This window comes from Nymphaea colorata, chromosome 1, assembly GCF_008831285.2.
Source record: "Nymphaea colorata isolate Beijing-Zhang1983 chromosome 1, ASM883128v2, whole genome shotgun sequence".
NCBI lineage: Eukaryota > Viridiplantae > Streptophyta > Magnoliopsida > Nymphaeales > Nymphaeaceae > Nymphaea > Nymphaea colorata.
The window spans coordinates 36,018,994-36,042,102 of NC_045138.2; the positions used below are offsets into that span (position 1 = coordinate 36,018,994).

The following is a 23,109-nucleotide window of genomic DNA, read 5'->3' on the forward strand; positions in this document are numbered from 1 at the left end:
TACCATAGTAAGGATCAGCCTTTGGCGTCCATTAATTCTTTGGACAAGAAGGATTATTCGGAGTACAAGCTATGCACTGAGCAGCTTTCTGAAATTTCCTAAGCAAATTTTGCATTTTAAAAGGAGAAGACAGAAAGACAAGAATCAAATGCTTATACATTTCAAACAGAATTTACAGAACTGAATATCACTATTGAACAAAACAATCGGTAAGATTTACATTCCTTTCACCGCTTCGTGCTGACGTAGTAAATAAAAGAATTTTTCGCTGTTACTTTGTACCCCACCGGGAAACCAGGACCTTATCTTCTGCAACTTGAAAATCAGAAAAACAACCATCCGGCAATCATCACTTTCACTACAAGCCTCCCGTAACGATCATCTATGAATCAACAGAACGCCGCCTTCCATGCTAAATACTCCCTCTGCAACCAAGGCAGTCAGCATTCACGACCAAGACCTATTTACAGTGTGCAGTTGTATGAGGACGAGGGAGCGCATGCATCTTCATTGGCCATATTTCATTGCGACATTGGTTAAGTTCCACGAAAGAGTAGGAGACATGGATTATATTACACGCTATTTAACACGAAAATCATGTCTGAATACAGTAAGATTCTGGGTGAATTTATCACGGTTCTTTGAATCCAAGCTTCTGGTGACATCGGCCATGAGCTTATCAAAACAAAGAGCGAGACGTTGCTGTTGGTCCGATGGCTGCATGTGAAAGAATGAAATATCATCAACTGAGTAAATCGTGTAACAACTTCCCCCATGGAGATGCTAAACATGAAATACAAACTAAAATAATGAAAACTATGAGCAATCAGAAAATAAGACATGCTTCATCCTTATTTCATGGCCAATAAGAGCAGCACTACCCTAAACGAGGCACTTCTGACAAATTTACTAGGAAGGCAGAAGGGCCTAAAAAATAGGCATTAACAAATACAGACAGCCAAGGTTGTTTGACATGACCAATAAAAACAGCACCAGTATCTACACCACTCTGTGCTGCAAACCTCAACAGCAATGAACATCCTCACAATTGACTCAATCAGTACGAGTCACAAGCAATGTCCCCTTAGCATGTTGAACATTGAAAAGTATAACTTGTTATGAACGGAACTTCAAAATCCAAATTACCCTTTAGAGGAAAGGACCATGGAAGAAAATCAACTGCAAATAACCATGAACTTTTCCAATGCAAAAGATTGGCTACACTAAAAAAAAGTGGGAAGGGCCAACTAACCTACAAAAGCAAGACAAGAAGGCAATTTGGTCTGACCTAAGTCAACTGCAGTCATCCAAGATCCTAAAAAACTACTTTGCCCAAGTCGATTGACTCTCTCTGTATATATATATACACCTACTAGCCAAAGTAGTTAGCTGACTAGTTGGGATTTGACGACTAAATGTGACTTTTCTGTTAACATGGTGCATGAGGAAAGGCTTTCAACTATAGGCCGCTTAACCATCAGAGTCAAATCTCACTCGGTCACATTACACAATCCACATGATAAAGTACATAAAAAGAAAGAACGACTAACCTGGGAGGCCAAAATATGTGCCTTCAAATCATTGAACATCTGCAAAAGAATCAATGAAAACTTAGCACACGGAAAGGACCATGAATGACTACTGACTTTTAGAAGTCTGAGTGTGAAAAGAACATAAGGCAACCACATTCGCACCATTTATGTTAAGACATGCGAGCAAACTTGACAACCAGGAAATATGCAACATAATCTAATAAACCTATATGCTAACCTCCTGGAACAAATTAGATTGCACTCCAGGGCTTCACACAAACAGATAAACCTATATGTCAAAATATTTCTGCAACTACACTGATTGCAGCCCAAAGGCTTCAATTCTAGATGGATGCAACAGGATGGACAAGATGCCAATACGAACTAGACTTAGGGTTATTTGTACAACATAATTTGTTTATCATTTTTCCTTTCATTCTTTCACCAGTAAATAATTCGGAATTCCCCTGCTCACTTTCAGCGAACAAACTTGTTTATCATCCACATCAACATCTTGAGCATATGAAAGACCGAGTTCTGGTCACATTTGCAACAAACTATTTTAGAATTTTACTGGTAAAATTACCTGTTCATTAACGAGAATTAAGCTGAGCATTGGCCTGCTCAGACTCCACTGGTGACTACATTCTTCAAAAAGAAGAATCTCAAATAGAGTTCTCAGCAACTGCATAATTACAACAAGCACATCATATCCACAAAATAATAGCAAAAGGAAAAAAACCAGAATTTCACATGAACCATAAATCAAACAATAAGATGTGACTGACTAGATATGTGGATAGAAATGCATATAGAAGCCTTTTGACAATTGGGCAAGAATAGAGAGCTGCTGAGCTGCAGGATCTAAGTGCACAAATTATACAAAATTCTATTGCATGAAAATGGTACATTCTGCAAGGGAATGGAAATACAAACAGGAACCTTAGTTATCTCTCAATTCAATATTGGATGGACAGCTGCTTTGCTAAGCATATATTTTTCTGCCATTGTAATGGCACCTCTATCTTCTACATTTTCAGTTGGAAATGATAGGACAGATAGCTGCATTGCCTAAGCACATTTTTTTCCCTACAAGTCTTTTTACATTGTAATGGCACCTCTATCCTCTTCATTTTCAGTCGGAAATGAAGAAGAGGAAATTCAAACTGTTTGGAACATAATTAGCAGTGGCAACAACTATATGCATCAGCATATGCTCAATCAGGAAAATCGATGAACTACTACTGACATATTTGATATTTAACATACCAACAGAATGCAATTAACATAAGCTAATTTTCAAAACACAGTATATGCAGAAACATGAAGCCGAATTTATTCCTCAAAAAAAACCAATACAAAATTTTAAGAAGGAAATGATGGGAAAAGTAGAGTACCTCTGGAAAAAGGGTAGGACATTCTGCAATATGTCGCGCAAGATTCACTGCAACAGGGGAAGTTGGTGCTTCACCAACTGTTATATTATTGAAGTAGAAAGCTGCTAAACTGTCCACCGCAGAAGCACACTGACACAGCGTTCCAAGAAACCCCAAGAAATTGTTACATGCAATTAGTGTACAAACACTTTACATGAAATTAATGTACAAATATAGTTGACCCTTTCACATAAACAAAAGCTACAAATGATTTCCAAAAGATGATTTCCTACACAGATCACTCAAATTTCTGCAATACATGAGGCATTGTCCACAATAAAAACACAAAAACCAAAAACTCTCCCTCTTCCATACACACACATATTTACACATGATTGAGAGAAAAAAAAATGAAACAACCTAATCTTTAAGGGACCCACCTGTGCAGAGATTCCAGCATCTAAACTCTTTAGACCAGATTCAAGCGATCCAGCTATGTGCATGAAGGTACTTGTATCTAGATTGATGATAACAGAGATATGGCCACTGAAGAGGATGTCCAAGAATGCATAGTAAGCTCGTGCAAGCTGGAGGGGAGAAAATAATTCCATATAAATGCATTTATTCCCATAATCATGTAACTAATTTCACTCAAGCTGCCTTACAATTCATAATATCACATATGGAACATCAATATAGTATGATCTATCAAGTGTCAATTATATCCAGCATGAGGAGACAGTAAAAGCACTGTAGAGAAATAAAGAAAGGGAGCAAACTGGGTAAGTAGTTATCTAGCAGGTACTTGAGCAAAAGACAAACAGTCAAAAGCAACAAGCCTGAGCTATGGCTCTCTTTAATATTTTCATGAGTTCATAGCCAAATGGTAATATCCTCTGGTCAGACTTCTCATTATAGGCATTTAGTTCTCTATGCGGTTCAAATGCCAAGCACAAAGACGTGATATACACTGAAAATGTGAAAATGGCTAAAGAAGGCTGACATATTTAGTTGCATCTCTATTTTTTTTTAATTAACAAAACCAGACAAGACTCAAAGATGCCACTGGAACTCAATACTGGTTCAAGGTAAAGGTACTATTACCTTGACAAACTATGCTGTAAACTGAACCACAGAAAAAGATTTCGGGGAAATCAGCCAGGTTCATGAAGGACTGAAGGTACCTTAATGTCACAACTATTAACAAGACTTGTACCTTAGGGAATGCTAGTATATCAGGAAGTGGAATTGATAGTGCCATCTTTAGAGCAATATCAAGAGCATCTGAGAGAGCTCTATCACCATATAATTCAAAAACACCAAAATTGACATAGTTTCCTCCTAATGCTGCAAACAAAAAAATCAGAATCAACATACATTCATCGTAGGACAAAAGAAAGATTATGTAACAAACCTCACTCCATATCTAATGTTTAGAAAACAAAGAATGAAATATGAAGCCTTCACTGTGGAAGCCATTGTCAGTACCCCTTGTAAGAATAGTCAAGCATATCCACATTCCCTTGTATCTGTTTGCATAAACATCGGTTGTGACAGGAAGGGTCAAAATCCTTGATCCATATGCCACAAGCAATTTGCTGACTTCTCGAAATAGAAGGATCCCATTAGGAGATGATGAATCAAAAGTGAGGCGCTGGGATTTATTTAATACAAATTCCGCCATGAACTTTAGCAATGGAGTTGTAACCTGCAAATTTATGCAATGTCAGCAACACAATTTTTGGTAATTTCCAATCATGTTTGACATTAATAACAATTAGAACATAAAGAACTAACTGGCTTAGAGTTTTTTAAAATAGGAATTCAAATTAAGACACCTAATAGAGCTGCATCTGCCACTTCATCATCTCTGCTCTCTCTCATTCTTAAAATCAAGATTTTCTGTTTCAAAGTTTGATAGTTGGAGTCCATATCTTTCTCAGGAACATCGACAATATCTTGATTGAATGTTTAAGCCTCTTTACCAATTTTTTCTTCTAGAATTATCATCATGGGGTTTTCGCCTCCTCCTGACCAAAAAACTTTACTCCATGGTTCCTTTTTTTTTTACTCCATGGTTCCTTTTTTTTTAATTGTACTTCATTCATTTTCAATAATCTTTATTTCTAACCTCATCATACTTGATATATATTTTAGACATTTTATGTTGACACAGTCATAACTTTTCCTACATGAACATTTCTTCTACATCATGTAAGGGTTCGGGGGCAGGAGTATCTCATCTACTCATTGCCAGTCACACACAAATACATGCATGCAGACTCACATCTGCAGCTTGTTTCAGATAAAGAACATGTATGAACCTTTCAGAGACATGCTATTTGATCAAGGTACTATAACCATAAAATATCTGAACCTTCAGAATTATGGGCAGCATATGTACTTCAACCTTGAAGAAACACATGTCAAGTTGCCTACTTAGGACGTCAATGCTTTTTTTTTTGCAAGGCTAAATCCTGTTTCACACTTTTTTTCTAATTCCTTACCTAAAGGCCATTGACCTTCTTACTAATTAGCCTTTTGAAAAACTGCAAATGCTCAGATATGGAAGACATGAATAACCCTTTCATTGATAATTAGTCCATCCAAAACACCACAATCGGCCCATCATCAATGCAGCATGATAAAATTTAAAATGAAAATTCAGGAAAAAAATCCAGTGCAAATAAAGACCATTTTCTTAGGAAAAGCCAAAAATTATGCAAAGATGCAAGAAACAAATTTTGTACCCAAAGAAGAAGGACAAAGTTTCAATACATCATTGATATTTAAGTCATTAAGAAAGTCAGATAATGGACTTTACGACTGCCTGGTGCCTGCACTAACAAACGATGAAAGTAAGGACATTACTCCATTTACATTTTACTCATTCCTCAAAGATCTACGCAGGCCGATAGATGCATATTGTTGAACATGATTGTAAGAAGATATAAAATCTTTGAAGAATATGTAGCAGACCAATACATAACATCAATCTTAGCAAAGAAACTGTAAGTTATATCAGCTCACCTCTGGTGCATCTATCCAATGGGCGACACCCTTCAAGAGAAGTGGCATATGCCTAGGGTATAGCCAATCAAACAGAAGTCCATATGTTCTCCGACTGAATAAAGCAAACGGAAAAACCAGCAAGTAATCAAACTTTTTTGATAAATAATCAAATGAAGCTGCTTAATTTAGAAAGGAAAACCAAATGCATTTATGGAAGTAGAAAACATTCAACATAAGCAGCTATTACACCAACCTATTTGTTGCCATTGCTATGCCTCTAAGATCCCTCATGAGGCCAATCAAAGCGTATTTAACAGCATCAGTACGGAAAAGAGCATCAGGTGTCGACTCCAAAGTTATGAGAACCTTTAATTGGGCATGAAAGTCAAAGGAAAAGCTTTAAACTTCAGTAACAATTACAATCAACTGCTGTGCAACAAAAATCAAGAGAGCTTCTCAGAATAACTTTAGGCCAAACTAAATAATGAAGTTCCAAATGCCAAAGAACGAAGCAACATGTCACACATATTATTGTCTATGTACAAGAAGCAACAAATTAGTAGAACGGTCACATGCCAAAACAGCCCAATTATATTTTTCTGTGATAATGCATGGCTCATGAACCAACAAAATTAAAAAGAAATGAGACGCTTGGAAAAGAGATGCAGGATGTGATCTCAATAAACAGAACTACTGGAAACCATCTCTATTTGTGCTAGAGTTAACTAAGCTGAGGGTTAAACAAAATATGAAAGTTCTTGTACATATGGACTATTATACCCCATACTCCAGAAGTGTCGGGTAATAAAAGGTAGTAAAATTAGAAGGCCATAAATCAATGGGCACTTACATAACCAGACACTAACAACAACAATGACCTACATGACAGAACCATGTTTCTGATATAGACTGGTCCAGGCGCATCAAGTACTTGGTTTTTAGGTTCAACAAAGCTGGATCACTGATCCACCTTTAACAAAAAGCCTAAACAAAAGACATCGTATAAAGATATGTCACATGGGTACGGAGACAGGTGTGGCTGTGGGTGCTGATGGTGCCGAACAGTTTCAAAAAATTTGGGTATGGGGACACTGCATATATATATATATAATATTTTAAGTAAATAAACATAAATTCATTGTTTATATTCATAAAAATATATATCACTGAACAAATCAAACTAAGATATCAAAAAATTATTAAAAGATACCAAAAAGAGTTTTAAAAAAAATTGTCATATCCAAGCCATGTTCCGTGCTGTACCCGTCTCATGTTATGTTAAAACATGGGTTCCTCAACTGATTAGCCATGCCATAGTACATAGCTTATAAGCAACAGGACTTAAGCAGACAATGCACCATTCCATGCATTGGAGATTGCTAGCTGGCTGGTCTTAGTATTGCCTAGTGTCAATATTTGTAAGGTGCAATCATCTCTGGTTACCCTCATTAATACAGTTTTTATGTGTTTTACCAAGAGATTTCAGATTTCTACTCAATCCTCATGTACTAACCTCAAATTACCAATCCAACCTCCAACCAGAGTAGATAATAAAATATAAGCATATGTATGCCACACACCTGCAACAGTGGATCCATAGATGATTTGAACTTTACTGGACTGTCCTCCATGAATATCAACCAACCAATAGTATAGTAAAATGTGGTCCTACTCCTTGAACATTTATACTCCTCTAGGAATGGAAAATGCTCTCTCTGCAAGAATACAAATGGCTATATGAAAACTTATACAAGAAAACAATTATAACCATAAACGTAAAATATAGATCAGTAGCATGTTCTCTGAGCATCATTCCAGTTTTATAGCCACATAAAAGTTTGCTTAGTCTATGCCCAAAGATGTGCTTGCTGTTGCATAAAAAAATGTTCTGGATCTGAACTGATTTACAAAATATCTATCATCAAGTTATAGTGTCAAATAATAGTTAAAGATAAAGTGGAGAATAAACAGATCCCACCCTAATATTCCACACATCTCCAGGTGACATCAAGCAAAATCACCTCCAGCTGATAAAAATATGTCCATTTTTAAAAAATTAAAGTGTTACAATCTCTGCTGCAGTAGAATCATAATTGCTAAAGCTGAAAATGAATCAGAGACGGGATACCTATGGAATTCAGGAAGTAGGCATTTCAAACAAGCAAACATATGAAACTCTTAAAGAGGATTCAGAAAGTATCCGCTATCAATGAACTTCACTGTTATTGCAAAAATAAACATGAACATACAGGACTCAAGCAAGAAAAAATCTGAAATAGCACGTGAATTTATCAAGAGAAATATGTGAAACTATATGGATTATGGACAACTGAGCAAAACAAATGAAATTCATAAGACACTAACAGTTCAGAGAAATTATCATTGCTAAATTGCAAATGTTTTTTTATGCATGGAAACAGCAATTAGCTTGATAAATGTTTTAACAATCTACATTGAAGAACAGCTAGAGAGAGGGAGTTACAGTATGATGTCCAATAATGATGAATTTAACTGTATCCAATTTGAGCAGCAATTTTCCTGTCATATACCTGTACAAAAATGCAAATATTTGCAAAATTAATTTCCATATAACTTGTTACAACTATATATTAAGGAAAAACTTAATAAAGGAAATAAAGCTAACCCGGATGCTAGCTCGAGAAACAGTGCCAACGTGTGCTCAATGACTTCCTCACTCTACAAAACCAAAAAAGTAAGTACATGCAAACTCATAAAAAGGAAGCAACATGATGCACATAAATTTGCCAAAAAAGTGATTTCATGCAAACTCATAAAAGGGAAGCAACAGAATGTACACAAATTTGAAACTTACCTGAGCATAGCATTTAAGGTTTGTTGCAATTTTACCAACAATTGCATTGAGTAAAACCAGATGATCGTGAAGCCCAAGGAGTTCAGACAACCGAGCATATAACTGCTGCGCAATACCAGAAACATAAATCAAAAAGTTAAAAAAAATCAAAATATGACAAGAAAGTGGAAAATTGAAAGAGAGTTTGTCAACCTTTGAAGAATGCATAGCTTGATCCCCAACATAAGCTTTCCGAAAATTCTGAAAGAATGTTAATATAGCTCGGTCAAGCCTTTGCTTACTGCTTTCACTATATCTCTGTCAAGGAGAGTCAGAAAATACACATTGTTAGACATGCAAAAACAGGCTACCAAACACAATAGAACAAAATATAAGATAAAAGAAGATGGTGAACATTGTTCTCTGATGATTGATGATGCACATGAAAAGGCATGATCCTTACCAGGAAAAATGATGAAAAAACAAGTCCTAATTTTTTTAGAAAAAAGGATATTTAGATTTTCAGAAAAGGATTAGACAAATTGACATGAGACTTCCCAGATTGGCTTGCTAAGCGTCAAGATACCCCATACTCCAGCTGAATGTCTTCACGAAAACCTTCAAGCATACTGAAGCCTAGATGCTTTTAAAGAGCTAAATATGCAAGAAACAGGGATCTAATGAAAAATTCAAAATACAACTCTAGCTTTCACTATCTTGCATAAAATGAAAGATTGGATGCTTCTTATACCTGTGTATGTAATCCAGTATCACTGACATTTATCAACTGGAAAACACGTGCTGCAAGCTCTGCATCAATGATTTCCTGAGCCTCGGAACTGCATGGATACAATCTCAATATGGAATTGTTTTGCACTCAAAACGCCATGACTCAAGTGAAACTTCAGCCTTTGTATACCTGCAACTTGTCCCCTGCTTAATTTTGAGTACAGCAGCTATTATGTGAACCATCCATGCAAGTTGTCCTTCAATCACAGAAAGCTTATTTGTGTCTCCATTTGAAGGCAACCTAGCCCTATCCTGTGCAACAAAAGAAATAGCACCAAAGGAAATAAAATTTTAGGAAGAAATTGTGCTGCTATCTTATGGTTATTGAAAGAGGAACACAATTTCTTCATGAAAAGGTACCGTATATGTCTGCAGAATTGGCTCCAATAGCTTCATAATGTACAAACTACTACTTTCATACTGCAATTTATGGAGTCAAAAAGGTGAAAGCAAATGACCAAAATAAGTTTGAATTCTGATATTTGGTAAATTATACGAAATGGCAACAAGTGCAACATTGAAAGAACATGCAAAGGAAAAATTGTAGAATCAGATTAAGCTAACACCTACTGATTCATGTATGTCTACTTGTGCATGAATAAGCACCAACATAAAGAAAAAGCGCACCTGGAATCTGCAAAGGTAAGGAAAACTTTCAAGTTGATCTTGGAGTAGTTCAACATTGTCTAGAGGATCTTCTGAGAGGTCATCTGGCAAACCTGCCTGCAAGAACCATTTGCAAATAAGAGCATGCTATAACTCCATGTCCTACTCAACATGAGGAAGGGGAAGAATAATGAATATCAGCCTGTGACAACCTGGAGTAAGGAAACGTGATTAAGCAGGCTTACTTGCACAGAATCAAGTCTTGATGTGATAAAACCTTCTGTAATTTTGGGTACAAACTCATCAAGTAGGCTTGGCATATCACTTTTTAGATAGGGAACAGATGTCACCAATCTTGACCACAGCCCCAGAAGATAATACACGCTACTGCTAGCCCACTGGCAAGCAAAAAAGAAGAAGAAACTCAATTTCATGGCTCAAAAAGGTTCATCTTTCTCAAATCAGTGAGCAGGCACCAAACTAACCTGCCACGATTGCAAAGATTTTGTGGTAAACTCTGCTACCAGACGGATCCAATCACTATAGCCTTCCACATTAACAAGCTCGGACAACTGAAACAGAGTTGCACAAATTAATAACCACTAGTTAAGGATGATTGAGCAAATCAGCACGTCTCAAACTCAAAGAGTTATAAAAATTATCCCTGAGACTAAAGCATATCTCAAGCATAGCAACAAATATTGTTCTCGGGTTTCTATCGGCAGATTTTTCTTCAGCAAAGTTGTTTCTTTTTTGGGAAAATCCCAAAGCTTTTTTAAAAATCAAAAATCAAAATGCTAGGTAAAAATACAAGAAATGAAAAACTAATAAGTATTGTATTTGCATTGCATTTAGGAAGTCAGGTGAATACCAAAGACAAGAGGAAATAAGACAATGAAACAAAAATTGAAAAAAATAAAACAGAAAATGAAATAAACAAAAAATCACGATAAATTGATTTTAAGGTTTTTTTTTAGAATATCGCTATATTTTCCCTTTTTTCAATTTTTTCATTAATATCATGATATTTTTTAAAATTTCACGATATTTGTGGCTATGGTCGTAAAATAAATTTTAAAATACAGTAACTCAGTAAGACAGAAAAATAAGTCACAAAATATATAAAGGTTACAGAAGCAGAAGCCACATTATAATCCCTTCTTCATTGCTTTGCAGGACTATGAATCTCCTCACTTTTGCTATGGCTTATTTAAGAGGTCAATCTTTCTGGCCTGGAGATAATCTAGAGAGGGGTCACCTGGATAAGGTTCCAGGATCCAGAAGCTTCCCAAAGGAAGGATTTAGCAATCTCCTCATAATTGTACCTAAGACCTTGCACTAGCATTAGACACGGATACCCAAAACTTGTCATGATTCCTCACTAATTTCTTTGCCACAAACAATTTAATACACGACCAAAAATCATGATTTCTCTTTAATTTCCCCAGTTTCTATTCATGCATCTGTTCAGACCCTAAGATTGATTGACACATAGTCCTTTCCTAAATGAATGACTATAGCTAGGTGTACTCTAGAGCCCTCTAACTAGTCCATACAACAATCGTCCATTTTGTGACTTCACTATTCAACATTGGTAGATAACATCACCTTGGATTGCCATCAAAGAGGCCTCAAAATATTCAAAATTCTTGAGGAAATTTTTACCTGATAATTTACCTTGAAGCGCCCAAGAAGACGACAGTACTCATGATAATTGTCATGTTCAACAAGGCCTGCATCGTAAACAGATTTTTTTATTTTGACACCTCATCAAGAAACACACAATAGTAGGAAAGAAAGAACGAGAAAATGAAATAAGCTTAAGAAACCTGTATATGCTAACCCTTTGTAGACAATATGAGTAATCATGCACATCTATAAAACGCACCAATTAATAGTGAACGACAAACCGAAAAGATGCAATAGGACCAATTAGGAGCAAACAGAGATGTCCAGCAATTCAAAGCATCAGACTCACTAATCCAATCCACATAACTAGTTACACACGCAATAGAAACAAGTTATTGTTAAGCCTGGGCATCGGGCTGGCCCAACCCTACAAGGAGTCAGCCTCGGGCAGCCCGACACCCAAAACCCGTGCCAGGCCTGATTAAATTAAAAAATATATATTTTTAATATTAAACAATATATAAATATAATTAATCATAACAAAATATTAATAATTATATATATAAATCAATAAATATATATATTTAAAAAATATTATCGAGCCCACACGGGCAGGCCTGATAATTGATCGGGCTGGCCCGGTGCCCTATTTTTTGGGGCCAGGTACTAGGTACCTGCCGGTGGCAACACCCGTGCCCAGGCTTAGTTATTGTAGCTTTCTTACAGTTTAGACAGTTTTATTGGAAACTCAAATTGGCTAAGGCCGACTTACAAAAAAAAAAAAAAAAAAACCACTAAACAACTGGTCATATGACCCTTAAATGTTGCTAGGTAAAACACCATAAGAAAGAAAAGTAAGAAACTAGAAGTACAAGGCTGTCTTGAAAAGAATCCAACTTGTCATGCTCCAAAACAATAATTGCAGGGTGCACTAAGGCTCCATTAACAAGCAGCGTGGATTACTGTGTGCTGCTGAACATCCACCAACATGAGATCCCCTCAGGTCTGAGATCAGAGAGGAAACAAGCATGACCTAAAGGTACAAGAGCCAGGAGAAACAATAACAATAGGGCCATATCAATCTGTAAAGATGACAAAAATTCCTCCCTTGCTGAGGGAAGTGAAGTTCATCACATGGAGACAGACATGCTATCTAATGGTTGAAATATAAAAATGATAACAGTACAGGGTGGCTGAGCAAGCTTTGTTTGATAGATCTGGATGTGGGAGCATAAACCACATGAACAATTCCAAAGTGTTTAAAAGGAGTATTGGAACAAGCATATGCTCCAGACATAACTCAGGACGTGAACTACTCAAGGTCAGCAAATAAGAATCACCAGACATACCTCGCTGGTCCCCACACATATTGCTTCCTCACATAGAATCAATTGCTTCCATTAGAAAAATGGACATATGGTCATTTACTTTAAGCACAGTATATCAGTCAAAAGGGCCACCTGAAAAGACATTCCATGCACTTTTGCTTTGTGTTCCTCAAGGTAAAAAATGTCACGCACCCTCATGACATTGTAGGGCACAACAAACAACGGTATTTCCTTCAGTATTACTACAAATTGCAGTCTAAGTAATCAAAGCATCAGAGACTATCAATTGCATTCATTAGCTTAAACAAAAGAGCCTGAGCAATGAGCTTAAAATTTTTGAAACCATTGAAGCAGAACTAAAAGTAATAGAAAGGTCACACATATGCTAATGCTTTAAAATTTTTAATGGTTAACAAAATCAGGGAGGAGAAAGGGAATGGCCTTGATGTCTCCCGTTTAAATGTATGCCCAATCATCCAGGTAGTTCTGGGCACTCGGACTGCACCTTAGGAGCCTACATGACGCTAAAGTCTTTATATAATATTAAAACAGAAGATAAAATAGCATAGCCCGTTGTAAAGCAACAAGTAACGATGCAGATACATCAAACCAAACAGTAACCTGAGGAAAAGCACCCAAACAATGAGCTATTCGAACCAAGGAGAAAATGATTATAGATGTTTAAAAAATCATTAAGGCAAGTATCAAATTCAAAATCAGAATATATATAGAAAATATGGTCTTTTTGCATGGAAGATAAAGAACTTAAAATCCATGCAAAATGAATTGGAAGTCATTCAGTAGAACAAGTGCACAACAGTGGCTGATAAGAGAGCTAAATACAAACATAAATAGCCAGAACGACTGTTAAATAATATGATAACAGATAAGCAACCTTGCCCTGTTTGCAGAATCTCCTTTGTTCCAGTCATCAGCCGAGCAAGGAACTTGGATCTTTCAGTGTCATTTGCAAACAAAGAACGCCTCACAGAGGCAAGGCGTACTAAGCACTCCAAAGCCTGAGAAAAAATGAGAAGGCCACTCAATGTGAAGTATGAATTAAACTGCTCAGAGCAACTAAAAAAATCGCAACAATATCAAGCAATTAGCAACTACAATCCCTCTTCAATGACCACATTAGTCAACACATGAAGGATACTCTCACACTCCCTGGAGTAAACAACACCAAAAAACAATTCCAAGAACAAATGCCTTTTAGTTAGGCCCCAAAAGCTTAAGTATGAATCCAAGTGACAAAGATGTAGGTACAGGCATGAAAAGGATGACATGCCAAAAAAAGAGACCTTGTAAACATTTAAGAAAAAAGCAAAAATGAAGCATCACATATCTTGCTATAATGCTGCCACCAGACACCAGAAAACTCAGCCTGTTGCTGAAGGCAGCCGTCAATGAGGCTACAGCAGGCTGCTAGAGGCTGGTACAGGTAGAGGACGGGGAAGGAAAGAGGGAAAGGGAGACACTTTGAAGGGCTTAGGATTTAGAGACACAATGCTTAAAATCTTATGAAAGTGGAGCAGACCTGGAACTGATCCTGATCCAGATTTTGTATTACAGGTATGGTAGCCATATCCACATGCCTGTATCACTGCACTAAAACATATACGTGGGCCTAAGGCCCTGAAGGGCCTAAACAATGTATGCACATGACTTAGGTCTGCATGGTCGTTCATTTCTTTTTATGATGAATATTGCGTTTGAGTCATCCTCTTGTGTGAAAGAAACATACAAACCCAGATTACATTATGACAGAACTTGCAATTTATGAAAGGTGAATTGTCCTAATCAGATAACAAAACGGACTTGTCGTTTAACTTGCATTCTTCCCTGTTTCTAGCAAACCTTCTTTCTATATGACTTCTCATTCATTACCCACCAATGTCCATGCATCTTGATCACATGTTCACATGGCAAAATGCATCAAAATTATTTTCTGATGCCATGATCATCAAACAAAAGGCAAAAATAAATATGGCCCCAAGATAATGTTACAAGTATTAACAGCGTCAATAGGACAAAAAAACACCCATAAGAGCCATTCTGGACTGTAACAGTTTCAGAGTATCACAAACCTCCTTTGACAGAGGAGGCTTAGTGATTGCATAGTAATCAAAGAAGATCTGCAATGTCTGAGGATCCTCAAGCACTTGTCTCCAAGCAGATGGAATCTGCAGGCTCACAAAGATCATAAACATTTAATATTAACAGGTGCCAGATCAGAAAAGGACTTATGTAGACAAGGCATACCTGAATGGTGCCAAGTTCATCTGAGCTTTCATCCAAGGAAGTTCCCACAAAGTCAAATGACAAACATTTAAGTGCTAGACTAAGAGCCAAGCCTTTTAGCCTGTTATCCACTGAAGCAATATAAACCAAATTTAGACGAAAAATCATCATTACATATAAACTGAAATAGAAGTTTGTATATGAAGGATGTCTTGTAGCCAGTACAGCACACCCCCTTATGAGTTTACCATCATTTTTGAGTTGGCACAATGATGTTAATGATATCTGAAAAATTTGGAATAAAGCTTGATCTCGGAAAGAGCATGCCACCCGGCGTTGATGTGCCAAAGGGAAACCAGGGTTCACCTGATCATACAAGGAAACAGTAGGCCAGACCCCAATTACTGTTTGCAACCATAAAACTCCAATAGTGGATCATTGTGCACAAGCTAATGAACACTAGGTACAACCAGATCCAGTTTGCCATCAATAGAAAGCAGATGCACAATTTTAGTAAGTCAAATGAATAAGTAGATCTTCCCTGGTATATATTTCATTTTATAGATAAGAATCAACAGGGCATCACTTCTCTAGAAAAAGGAAAACATTAACATCTGACAAATCTGAACAAAGGCCAAAAAAAATGTAAAACAAAAATGTCTAACATTATAACCATGCATGAGGTTCCTTCTCAATGTGAGCATCCCGGCACGTTTTGTGCAACTATTTCACAAACAGGCTTACAAATTGATAGTTCAAGTACTTAAATATGTCTGCTCAGATGTTATAACCATGAATAGGGTTCATTATAATCACTCCCACTCTGGCGTGCTCTATTCAATTCTTTCACAAACAAGCCTAAGAAACGCAAAGGAATTACTAAAGGAACAAGGAAAATGAAAAAAAAAATCTTTTCAACAGAAAAACACTCAGAAAAAGGGGGTCAGGCAAGCAAATGACTTGCAGGTCCTTAGCAGAAGGATCACCACTTAACCCTAGAGATATACCTTGTAAACCCACTGCCTAGACAAGGAAATCCACCTAATACACATGGCCTGTATTTTCCATGTCCCACTATGATCAAGTAGACTTCCAAGATGTCAACCAAAGTCAGCAAATAAACATTTCAAGCTAACTAGCTAAGTCACATGGGCACCGTTACGGGTTTGGGTACAGGTAAGGCGATGTGGGTACAAGCGGGGCAATTTTAGAAAACATGGATACATGAGAGTTTGTTTGTATACATACATACATACATACATACATACATACATACATATATATATATATATATATATATATATATATATATATAGATATATATATATTTATTTATTTGTATTTATTTATTTATTTATTTATTTATTTGGCTGTTAATTTATTTATTTAAAAGCAAAACCTTGAGAAACTTATAATTTTCTTGTATTCATTTGTAAGTTCTAAATATTTAAGTTTGTTTTTGTAATATGAACAATTTTTTTTCGTGATATGAAAAAACTTGTTGGGCATAATAGAAATGTTACAAAGTTAAACAAAAGAGAAAGAAAGGGGCACCGCAGTCCTGCAAGAGGTATGCTCCCTCTCTCTCCTCCCCCCCCCCCTTTTTCTCTTTCCTTTCCTGAAAACCCACCATCCAATTTTTTTATTCTAAACTTTAACCAAAAAAGGCATGTCGAGGATGTGTCCCTGTACCCACCTTGCTGCACCGGCATACCGACATGGATACGGGAACATTTTCCCTGTGACCTAGATTTCAAGGCATCTTTCTTTTCTTCTGCAAGCAAAACTGTGGTTTCACCTCTTGTTATGGTAAAAATTAATGACCACCCAAAAGAACATGATATATTCCAAGTTTACCATCCATCGAACGTAAGTATCTCCTGCAACTGCCTGGACAACAGACAAGAATCCCAAAGGGATTTCTACCACCAAATTCATTCCAAAAAAGGCATCAGTTATAGCTAAGATATTTATAGGAATACCATCACCAACATTTCTCAAAAATATCAACCATTATATGGCTTCAAGAAGATCCCTTTCCTTTTTCTCTTTGTCCCAAAACCATGTTTTATAGCATAACTCAAGAAGTAGCCAGCAACAGAAAAAATAGGAATCTCCAGACATTTCCAAGTCACAAGCACAGACCAAGACCATTACATAGACATGTCGATTACATCTGAACTCTGACATGGAACACTAGGTTACAACAAATCCATCTTTGTAGTAAGGTGATGAGTGTATTCTAAGATTAACACCCACAAATAGAGTACATTTTGGGTCACAAACATAAACCTGCTTTTGCCTACAGAAGGTGATGGTGTGAAGAACCAAGAAAATGGTAACCCATCTCACTGACATTATAAGATAGTTCATTTAGTGTGCGTGCAGAAAAGGTAAAACAGAGTACCGTCAATGAAACTTTAACAAACTTACTGTCCCATTTAGTTTGTGGATTCGAGATCAAGACAAAAGTCATTACAACATAATCTCATTTATACACACAAATACAGGGGCAAAGAAATGTTTAGAAGTTGTAACCAAGAGAAAGAGTGATCAAAGTGAAGCCTAAGATTTGTAGAACATCTATAGCCACTGAACAACCAATATGAAGCTCGAGAAATAAGTGACCTCGAACCATGTGATCCCTGAAAATAACCTTTTTACATTAACAAAGATAGCAATTCACAACAACATTCTGTTTTTTCAAATAATAACATAAATGTCCATGAAAACCCAGTTAATATGGTCTTGAAACTCAGAACAAACATGAGTGTAATATCGATGACCAGGACTTACCTGATTCATTTCTGCAACAAGCTGATTCAGAATCTTGAGCCCAATAGAATAATGACCTGATGTTGCCTGAAAAGAGAAGCAAAAAACACATATGTATAAGCAGCATAAACAGTAAATTTGCAAGACGGAGAAACAGTCATATATGATACACTACAAACCACCAAGCCACCAAATGAAGTCAGCATAGCGCACTGTAAAAAAGCATAGATGAGGCATGCATAAAATTACAGTATAAGAAGAAGGTAACATTAATATCCATGCAGCTTGTTCAGGCACGTGCATTTGTTTGCAATTTTATTTTTCACAAAGACCTGCAATGAAATTATAGAATGAACATTTTCTTCAGTCATTGGATATGCGGTAGACACGTGTTGAAAGAACGGCTTCACATTGACTTGCCAAGAATATTCAAAAGTTTCATCAGTGCTGTGAAATTCTATTGACAAGCTAACGGATTCCTTCTATGTTTCCAAGGCACTCGGAAGATATAGTGCAAAGTCATTTAACTGGGAGCCTCAACCTTGTTGACAACAAAAAGAACAAAAGTGCAGAACCCAACCACTGCTAATGAAAAAGTGTAGGAACAAAGACTTGGACTCAAGTATAAGAAAGATAGCCAGGAATGCACCAAACAGTAAAGGGAAGAACTGTGGATGTTTCAGAATGTATTCTCAACTGAAACAGAAGAGCTTTGTGAAATGCATGAACTTGGTACAAGAAATAACAAGGTCTCTATTACAAAACAAGATGAGCCATAGCAAATTTTATACAGGCGTTCAAATACGAACTTCTAGAAGGCTACCTAGATCTATACTCTTTTATTCAGCCAGCCTGACTGCCAAACCCACTGAGATAGCAAGGAACTGGATATAGAACACAAGGACAAGACATAAAATTTAAGTGCATACAAATTACAAAAGGATGGCATTCCTTCCTTTCTTCCTTTTGAAGTTGTTCAAAGTGAACTGAAGACTGAAGTACAAAATGCCAAGTTCAATATTTATCGAGAAACTAATGAGCAAAAAAGGGTGTCACCATTAACTCTAACTTAAATTGCTGACACTTCCACTCCTCATGGAGTTGGTACTGGCATAGCTTAAAATTAAACACTTGATATAAAGCCTACAAATAGATTTTGTTCTTCCGTGACTTCAATGCGTAGAATCATCCAAAAACAATATCAAACGCTACATTAAAGCAACACATATCAACTAGTAAAGAAGCATTCATATAAGAAATGCTAGACAAAACATCACACTGCACCAAGAAAGCTTTTAACATTTAATTAAAGCATGATCTGAAAATATGAGCTATGAAAAAAAAAAAAGAAGTTGAGAAAGGGCTTATGACCGAAACCTGAGAAAGGGCTTATGACCGAAACCTTATCTTAAGCACAAGACAACGTTTTGCAACATAAAATATATAATGAAAGATATAGCCAGACAAAATCCTTTTTAAATCAAAGCAAGAATTCAAGCAAAGATAAGACAGACTCCAAGAATGAAAGCTGTGATTGTGACCTCTAGCATCTTATAGGTGAATTTAGTGATAAAAAAGGCCATAAATTGCGCTCACCTGACTCAAAAAGTTCATTGATTCTTTAACCACATCCCTAAACCTATCATCATCATGCCATCCAAGCTTTGTAACCCGACAAAATAGTTGTATTAAAGATGCCGTAACAAAAGGCTGCAACTCAGGTCCCCTCGCAGCCAGATAGCTGATCAGGTAATGTCCTTAAAATAAACCAACAATAACATACAACAATTATGAAGAAACAATAGAATTGATAAAAGTTAATACACTTGGCATGCCCATTGAAGTATATAAGCAATGCAATTGAGGTACACAAACAAGAAAAAAATTGTGATTGTTCTATGTTGAAGCACAAAAATAAGGCAACACATTGAAATTCAGGTCCTCTGACTAGCCTGGTAGCTGATTGGTAGTTTGCCTACAATCAACTAGAAAGGAACAACTGCAGAAGAAAATGAAAGTATGAAACTGAAAATAGCCAGGCAAATATACAAACAAGGTAACTGAATTAATATGACAAGTAGAAACTTGTAAATGGATCACCAAGTTGATGAGAACAGGTTAGACAAGAGTGCTAAAGACAGTGTTCAGTAATGTTGTAGAACATATGGTAGGAAATTTCCTTGAACATGAGATCACAAATTGAAAACAAATACCCCTACTTCACAGATTTCCAACTTTATTAACCCTGATGACATCTACAGAGTTCCAACCATACATCCTCATTGTATCAATCAATTCCAAACAAAAAAAAAATATATGCGGTTGACCATCCATGACCAACCACAGATAGCAAGCAGCAGACACGAATCTCATAGAAAGGCCTAACAGCCCTAGCACAGGCAAGAACATATGAATAAGAACGTTACTGATATCAAGTCGCAACTGCAATGAAAGGCTGTGATCTGTAACTTGCTTCAATAAGCTTGAACTTGCCAACATAAGTGCATAAGGAGAGACTGCATTGTCCAGAATGTATTGACATTGTGAGATGTAATCAACATTCACTGACAGGCACTTTAATGTGCTCTCAGCATGGGCCCTTTCAGCTGAATCCTGAGAATTGTAAAGTCGCTCACAGAGTGCTTCAAGTTGTGCTAAGCCCTCCATCATTGGAAATAGAGGATTTTCCAACAGTCAAGAAATTAAGAATCCACCAATAAATATTTCCTAGCTAATTGATTCTTTCCCACAAACATGTTAGAAAACTAGAAGATCCCACAAAATGCTGTTAAAATTTTATTAGAAAGGATTTTGCAACTTTCTCCTGGCTCAAATCAAACCATTATATTGCTGACCAGGCGAAGAGCTGGTATGAATACAACTACCACAATAAATGTTGCATTATATACAAGCACATGTGACAGTATGTTTCATTGCAATAGTTTTTCATATTGGACAATTCCCCTTGAATGGCCAAACTAAAAATCAGTGATCAAGTACTAAGCGAGCGCTGCACATAGACTATGCTGCAACAGGTGTATCTGCCCAACATCAATGTATTCCTCTGGATCAATCCTGAAATACAGCAACAGAGAGCGAAGTCAACTATATTAATCAATTCAAAAAAAAACATGATAACATATCAATCAATCTTGTGAACAGGGCCCATGTGCTTCAAAATGTAAATGAAGATGCGATCATACAAACAAGGGAAACCCAGCAGAAAGGAGAACCTATCTCAAATTTAACACAACATCTGATGCCAGGGGCACATCCAAAAAAAAATATGGAAGGGCGTGAGAATATGGAGGAAAACAGTTTCTAGAAAATGAATTTTCTGAATTTTTCAGAACTTCAGAAGGGTGATGATGCCCTCTGGTTCCGCCCTTAAATTGCACTGAAGCAACAGGAAAGAATATCAGATTTTGAACTGAAAAAGTTCAGGCAATCTTGCAATTAACTAATAACCAAATGCCATAAATGAATAAAATAGACATGGTCAACCACATCCTATTTACATAAATATGCATATAAAAGTATGCTGCTTGCACAGATGAAGTTTAATCATTCAAACCACATTCAAGGAAAATATGGAGATGATCCATGTTACACTGCGGCATAACATATTAACATTTACTTCATTTAAAGGTTATCCTCACTGTACACTAGGCAATTCAGCACATGGTGAGGAAGTCGAGCAGTTCCTTTACCGGTGCACAAGGTTTAACCCATGAAATCAAGTGAACAAAGTCGGAGTCAAGAGGGCTGCCTTTCCTTATCCGATTTGAGGGTGAAAGTACAGCATAGGCGAATGTACACCTGGGAAGCACTATCTGAGCAATCAAACATGCCCTAGATAGAACTTATGAGATCACGTAAATGGCAGGCAATCTCCACAAGCAAGCATGACATATTTTGATAACCATCGGTACTCGAGCCATTGTTTGATAGGATAAAATGAATTAACGATACTATTGTCCGTTTCCTTTAGTCATAATGCCTCAACCTCGAATCTAAGGGAATGTAGCAAGCACCTATCCAGAATCTCATTTATTCTTCTTGCAAAATTGACGCGAGTTCCCTGGAAGTCGAGAAATAGATATTGGATCTAGAAAAGAGCCACCAGAAAAGAGAGCTAAAAATTGACGTACATCTGAATGACGAAAGATGAATACAGTATAGGGAGTAGCTGAACTGCAACAGATCTACTCAATACAATAACAGTCGAGATCAAACCATCGAACTCAAAAACCTGACAAGTGCAGGCAACAGGAAACCCCGAAAATCAACCACTCCTTTCGTGCAAGGAGTCAAGGCAACCAAATCAAACAAAAATCGCGATTTGAGAAGCCAAGAATCCGCCATCTCGAGATATTAAAGAAAAACACCTAAAATGACGATCAAGAATTGAAAGGTTAGAGCAAAACGAGGAAGATGGGCCGCTTACAGAACAAAGGGCGAACACTGGGGAATCCGAGAGCGACCGATTGAGTGATTCTCCTCTCCCTTCCGTCTGATCAATCTTTGATGCACGGAATGCCCTATAAATCCGGACAGATGGAGAAAAAAAAAGGGGGAAGGCGTGGATTTCTTTAGCGAGAAAAAGAAAGGGCAATGGGCAACCTAGCGCTCGATCTGCTCGCTGGGCAGTGGGAAACGGCGAGAACGGGAGTTGCGGGACACCTTTTATAGCCCACTAATTACCAGTCGTTTTTCTTTCCCTCCGTTTTCTCTCCATACACTGCTTGCCCGCGTTTCGTACACGAAGGAACAAGCTCTCGATCTTCTGAAGCCACGTCCGCCACACCGAAGTCCAATTCCTCATTCGATCCTCTTCTTTTAGATAATTTCCAAATTTGCCGCACCTTGGTCGCATCATATAGAGGCCTTATTTTTCAGGTTCGATAAAATCGAAAGCCTCCATTATTTTCGTTTTCGTCCGCAACTGTTGTCCTCTCTGGTTTGGCGCGAAGCCGAGTCGATTTGTGCTGGGATGTCCGAACGGC

The 23,109-nt window shown here is 37.0% G+C and overlaps 1 protein-coding gene across 8 annotated transcripts; it reads right to left on the reverse strand.

Moving 5' to 3' along the window:
* LOC116246177 (uncharacterized) lies at positions 1 to 22,777 on the reverse strand. 8 transcript variants are annotated; one of them, XM_031617907.2, is made up of 29 exons: positions 22,551 to 22,775; positions 20,530 to 21,178; positions 19,700 to 19,860; positions 18,125 to 18,190; positions 15,577 to 15,694; positions 15,350 to 15,459; positions 15,175 to 15,270; positions 13,980 to 14,103; positions 11,805 to 11,860; positions 10,613 to 10,699; positions 10,340 to 10,525; positions 10,149 to 10,244; positions 9,882 to 9,941; positions 9,652 to 9,773; positions 9,484 to 9,571; positions 8,946 to 9,050; positions 8,754 to 8,858; positions 8,565 to 8,617; positions 8,403 to 8,469; positions 7,501 to 7,635; positions 6,174 to 6,286; positions 5,939 to 6,032; positions 4,397 to 4,616; positions 4,125 to 4,255; positions 3,349 to 3,495; positions 2,930 to 3,058; positions 2,119 to 2,217; positions 1,551 to 1,589; positions 1 to 717 (listed from the first exon to the last, which is right to left on the reverse strand). In XM_031617907.2, exons 2-29 carry the CDS (start codon positions 20,771 to 20,773, stop codon positions 580 to 582), a joined length of 3,189 nt encoding a protein of 1,062 aa, XP_031473767.1. In that variant the 5' UTR covers positions 20,774 to 21,178; positions 22,551 to 22,775; the 3' UTR covers positions 1 to 579. The 8 variants fall into 8 exon arrangements, with proteins under 8 accessions (XP_031473767.1, XP_031473769.1, XP_031473768.1 ...); XM_031617909.2 differs by having other exon boundaries at positions 8,754 to 8,855; positions 10,373 to 10,525; positions 11,793 to 11,860; XM_031617908.2 differs by having other exon boundaries at positions 10,373 to 10,525; positions 11,793 to 11,860.
* Positions 22,778 to 23,109: the final 332 nt, after the last annotated feature.

Bases quoted from the DNA above. Each gene is read 5' to 3' on its own strand.
- LOC116246177 (XM_031617904.2), bottom strand. From the start codon at position 20,773: ATGATGGAGGGCTTAGCACAACTTGAAGCACTCTGTGAGCGACTTTAC. The intron at 4,617-5,938 runs GTGAGCTGATAT...ATAAATTTGCAG, and splicing joins ATTGGATAGATGCACCAGAG to GTTACAACTCCATTGCTAAA. The intron at 3,496-4,124 runs GTACAAGTCTTG...TCTCCCCTCCAG, and splicing joins ATATACTAGCATTCCCTAAG to CTTGCACGAGCTTACTATGC.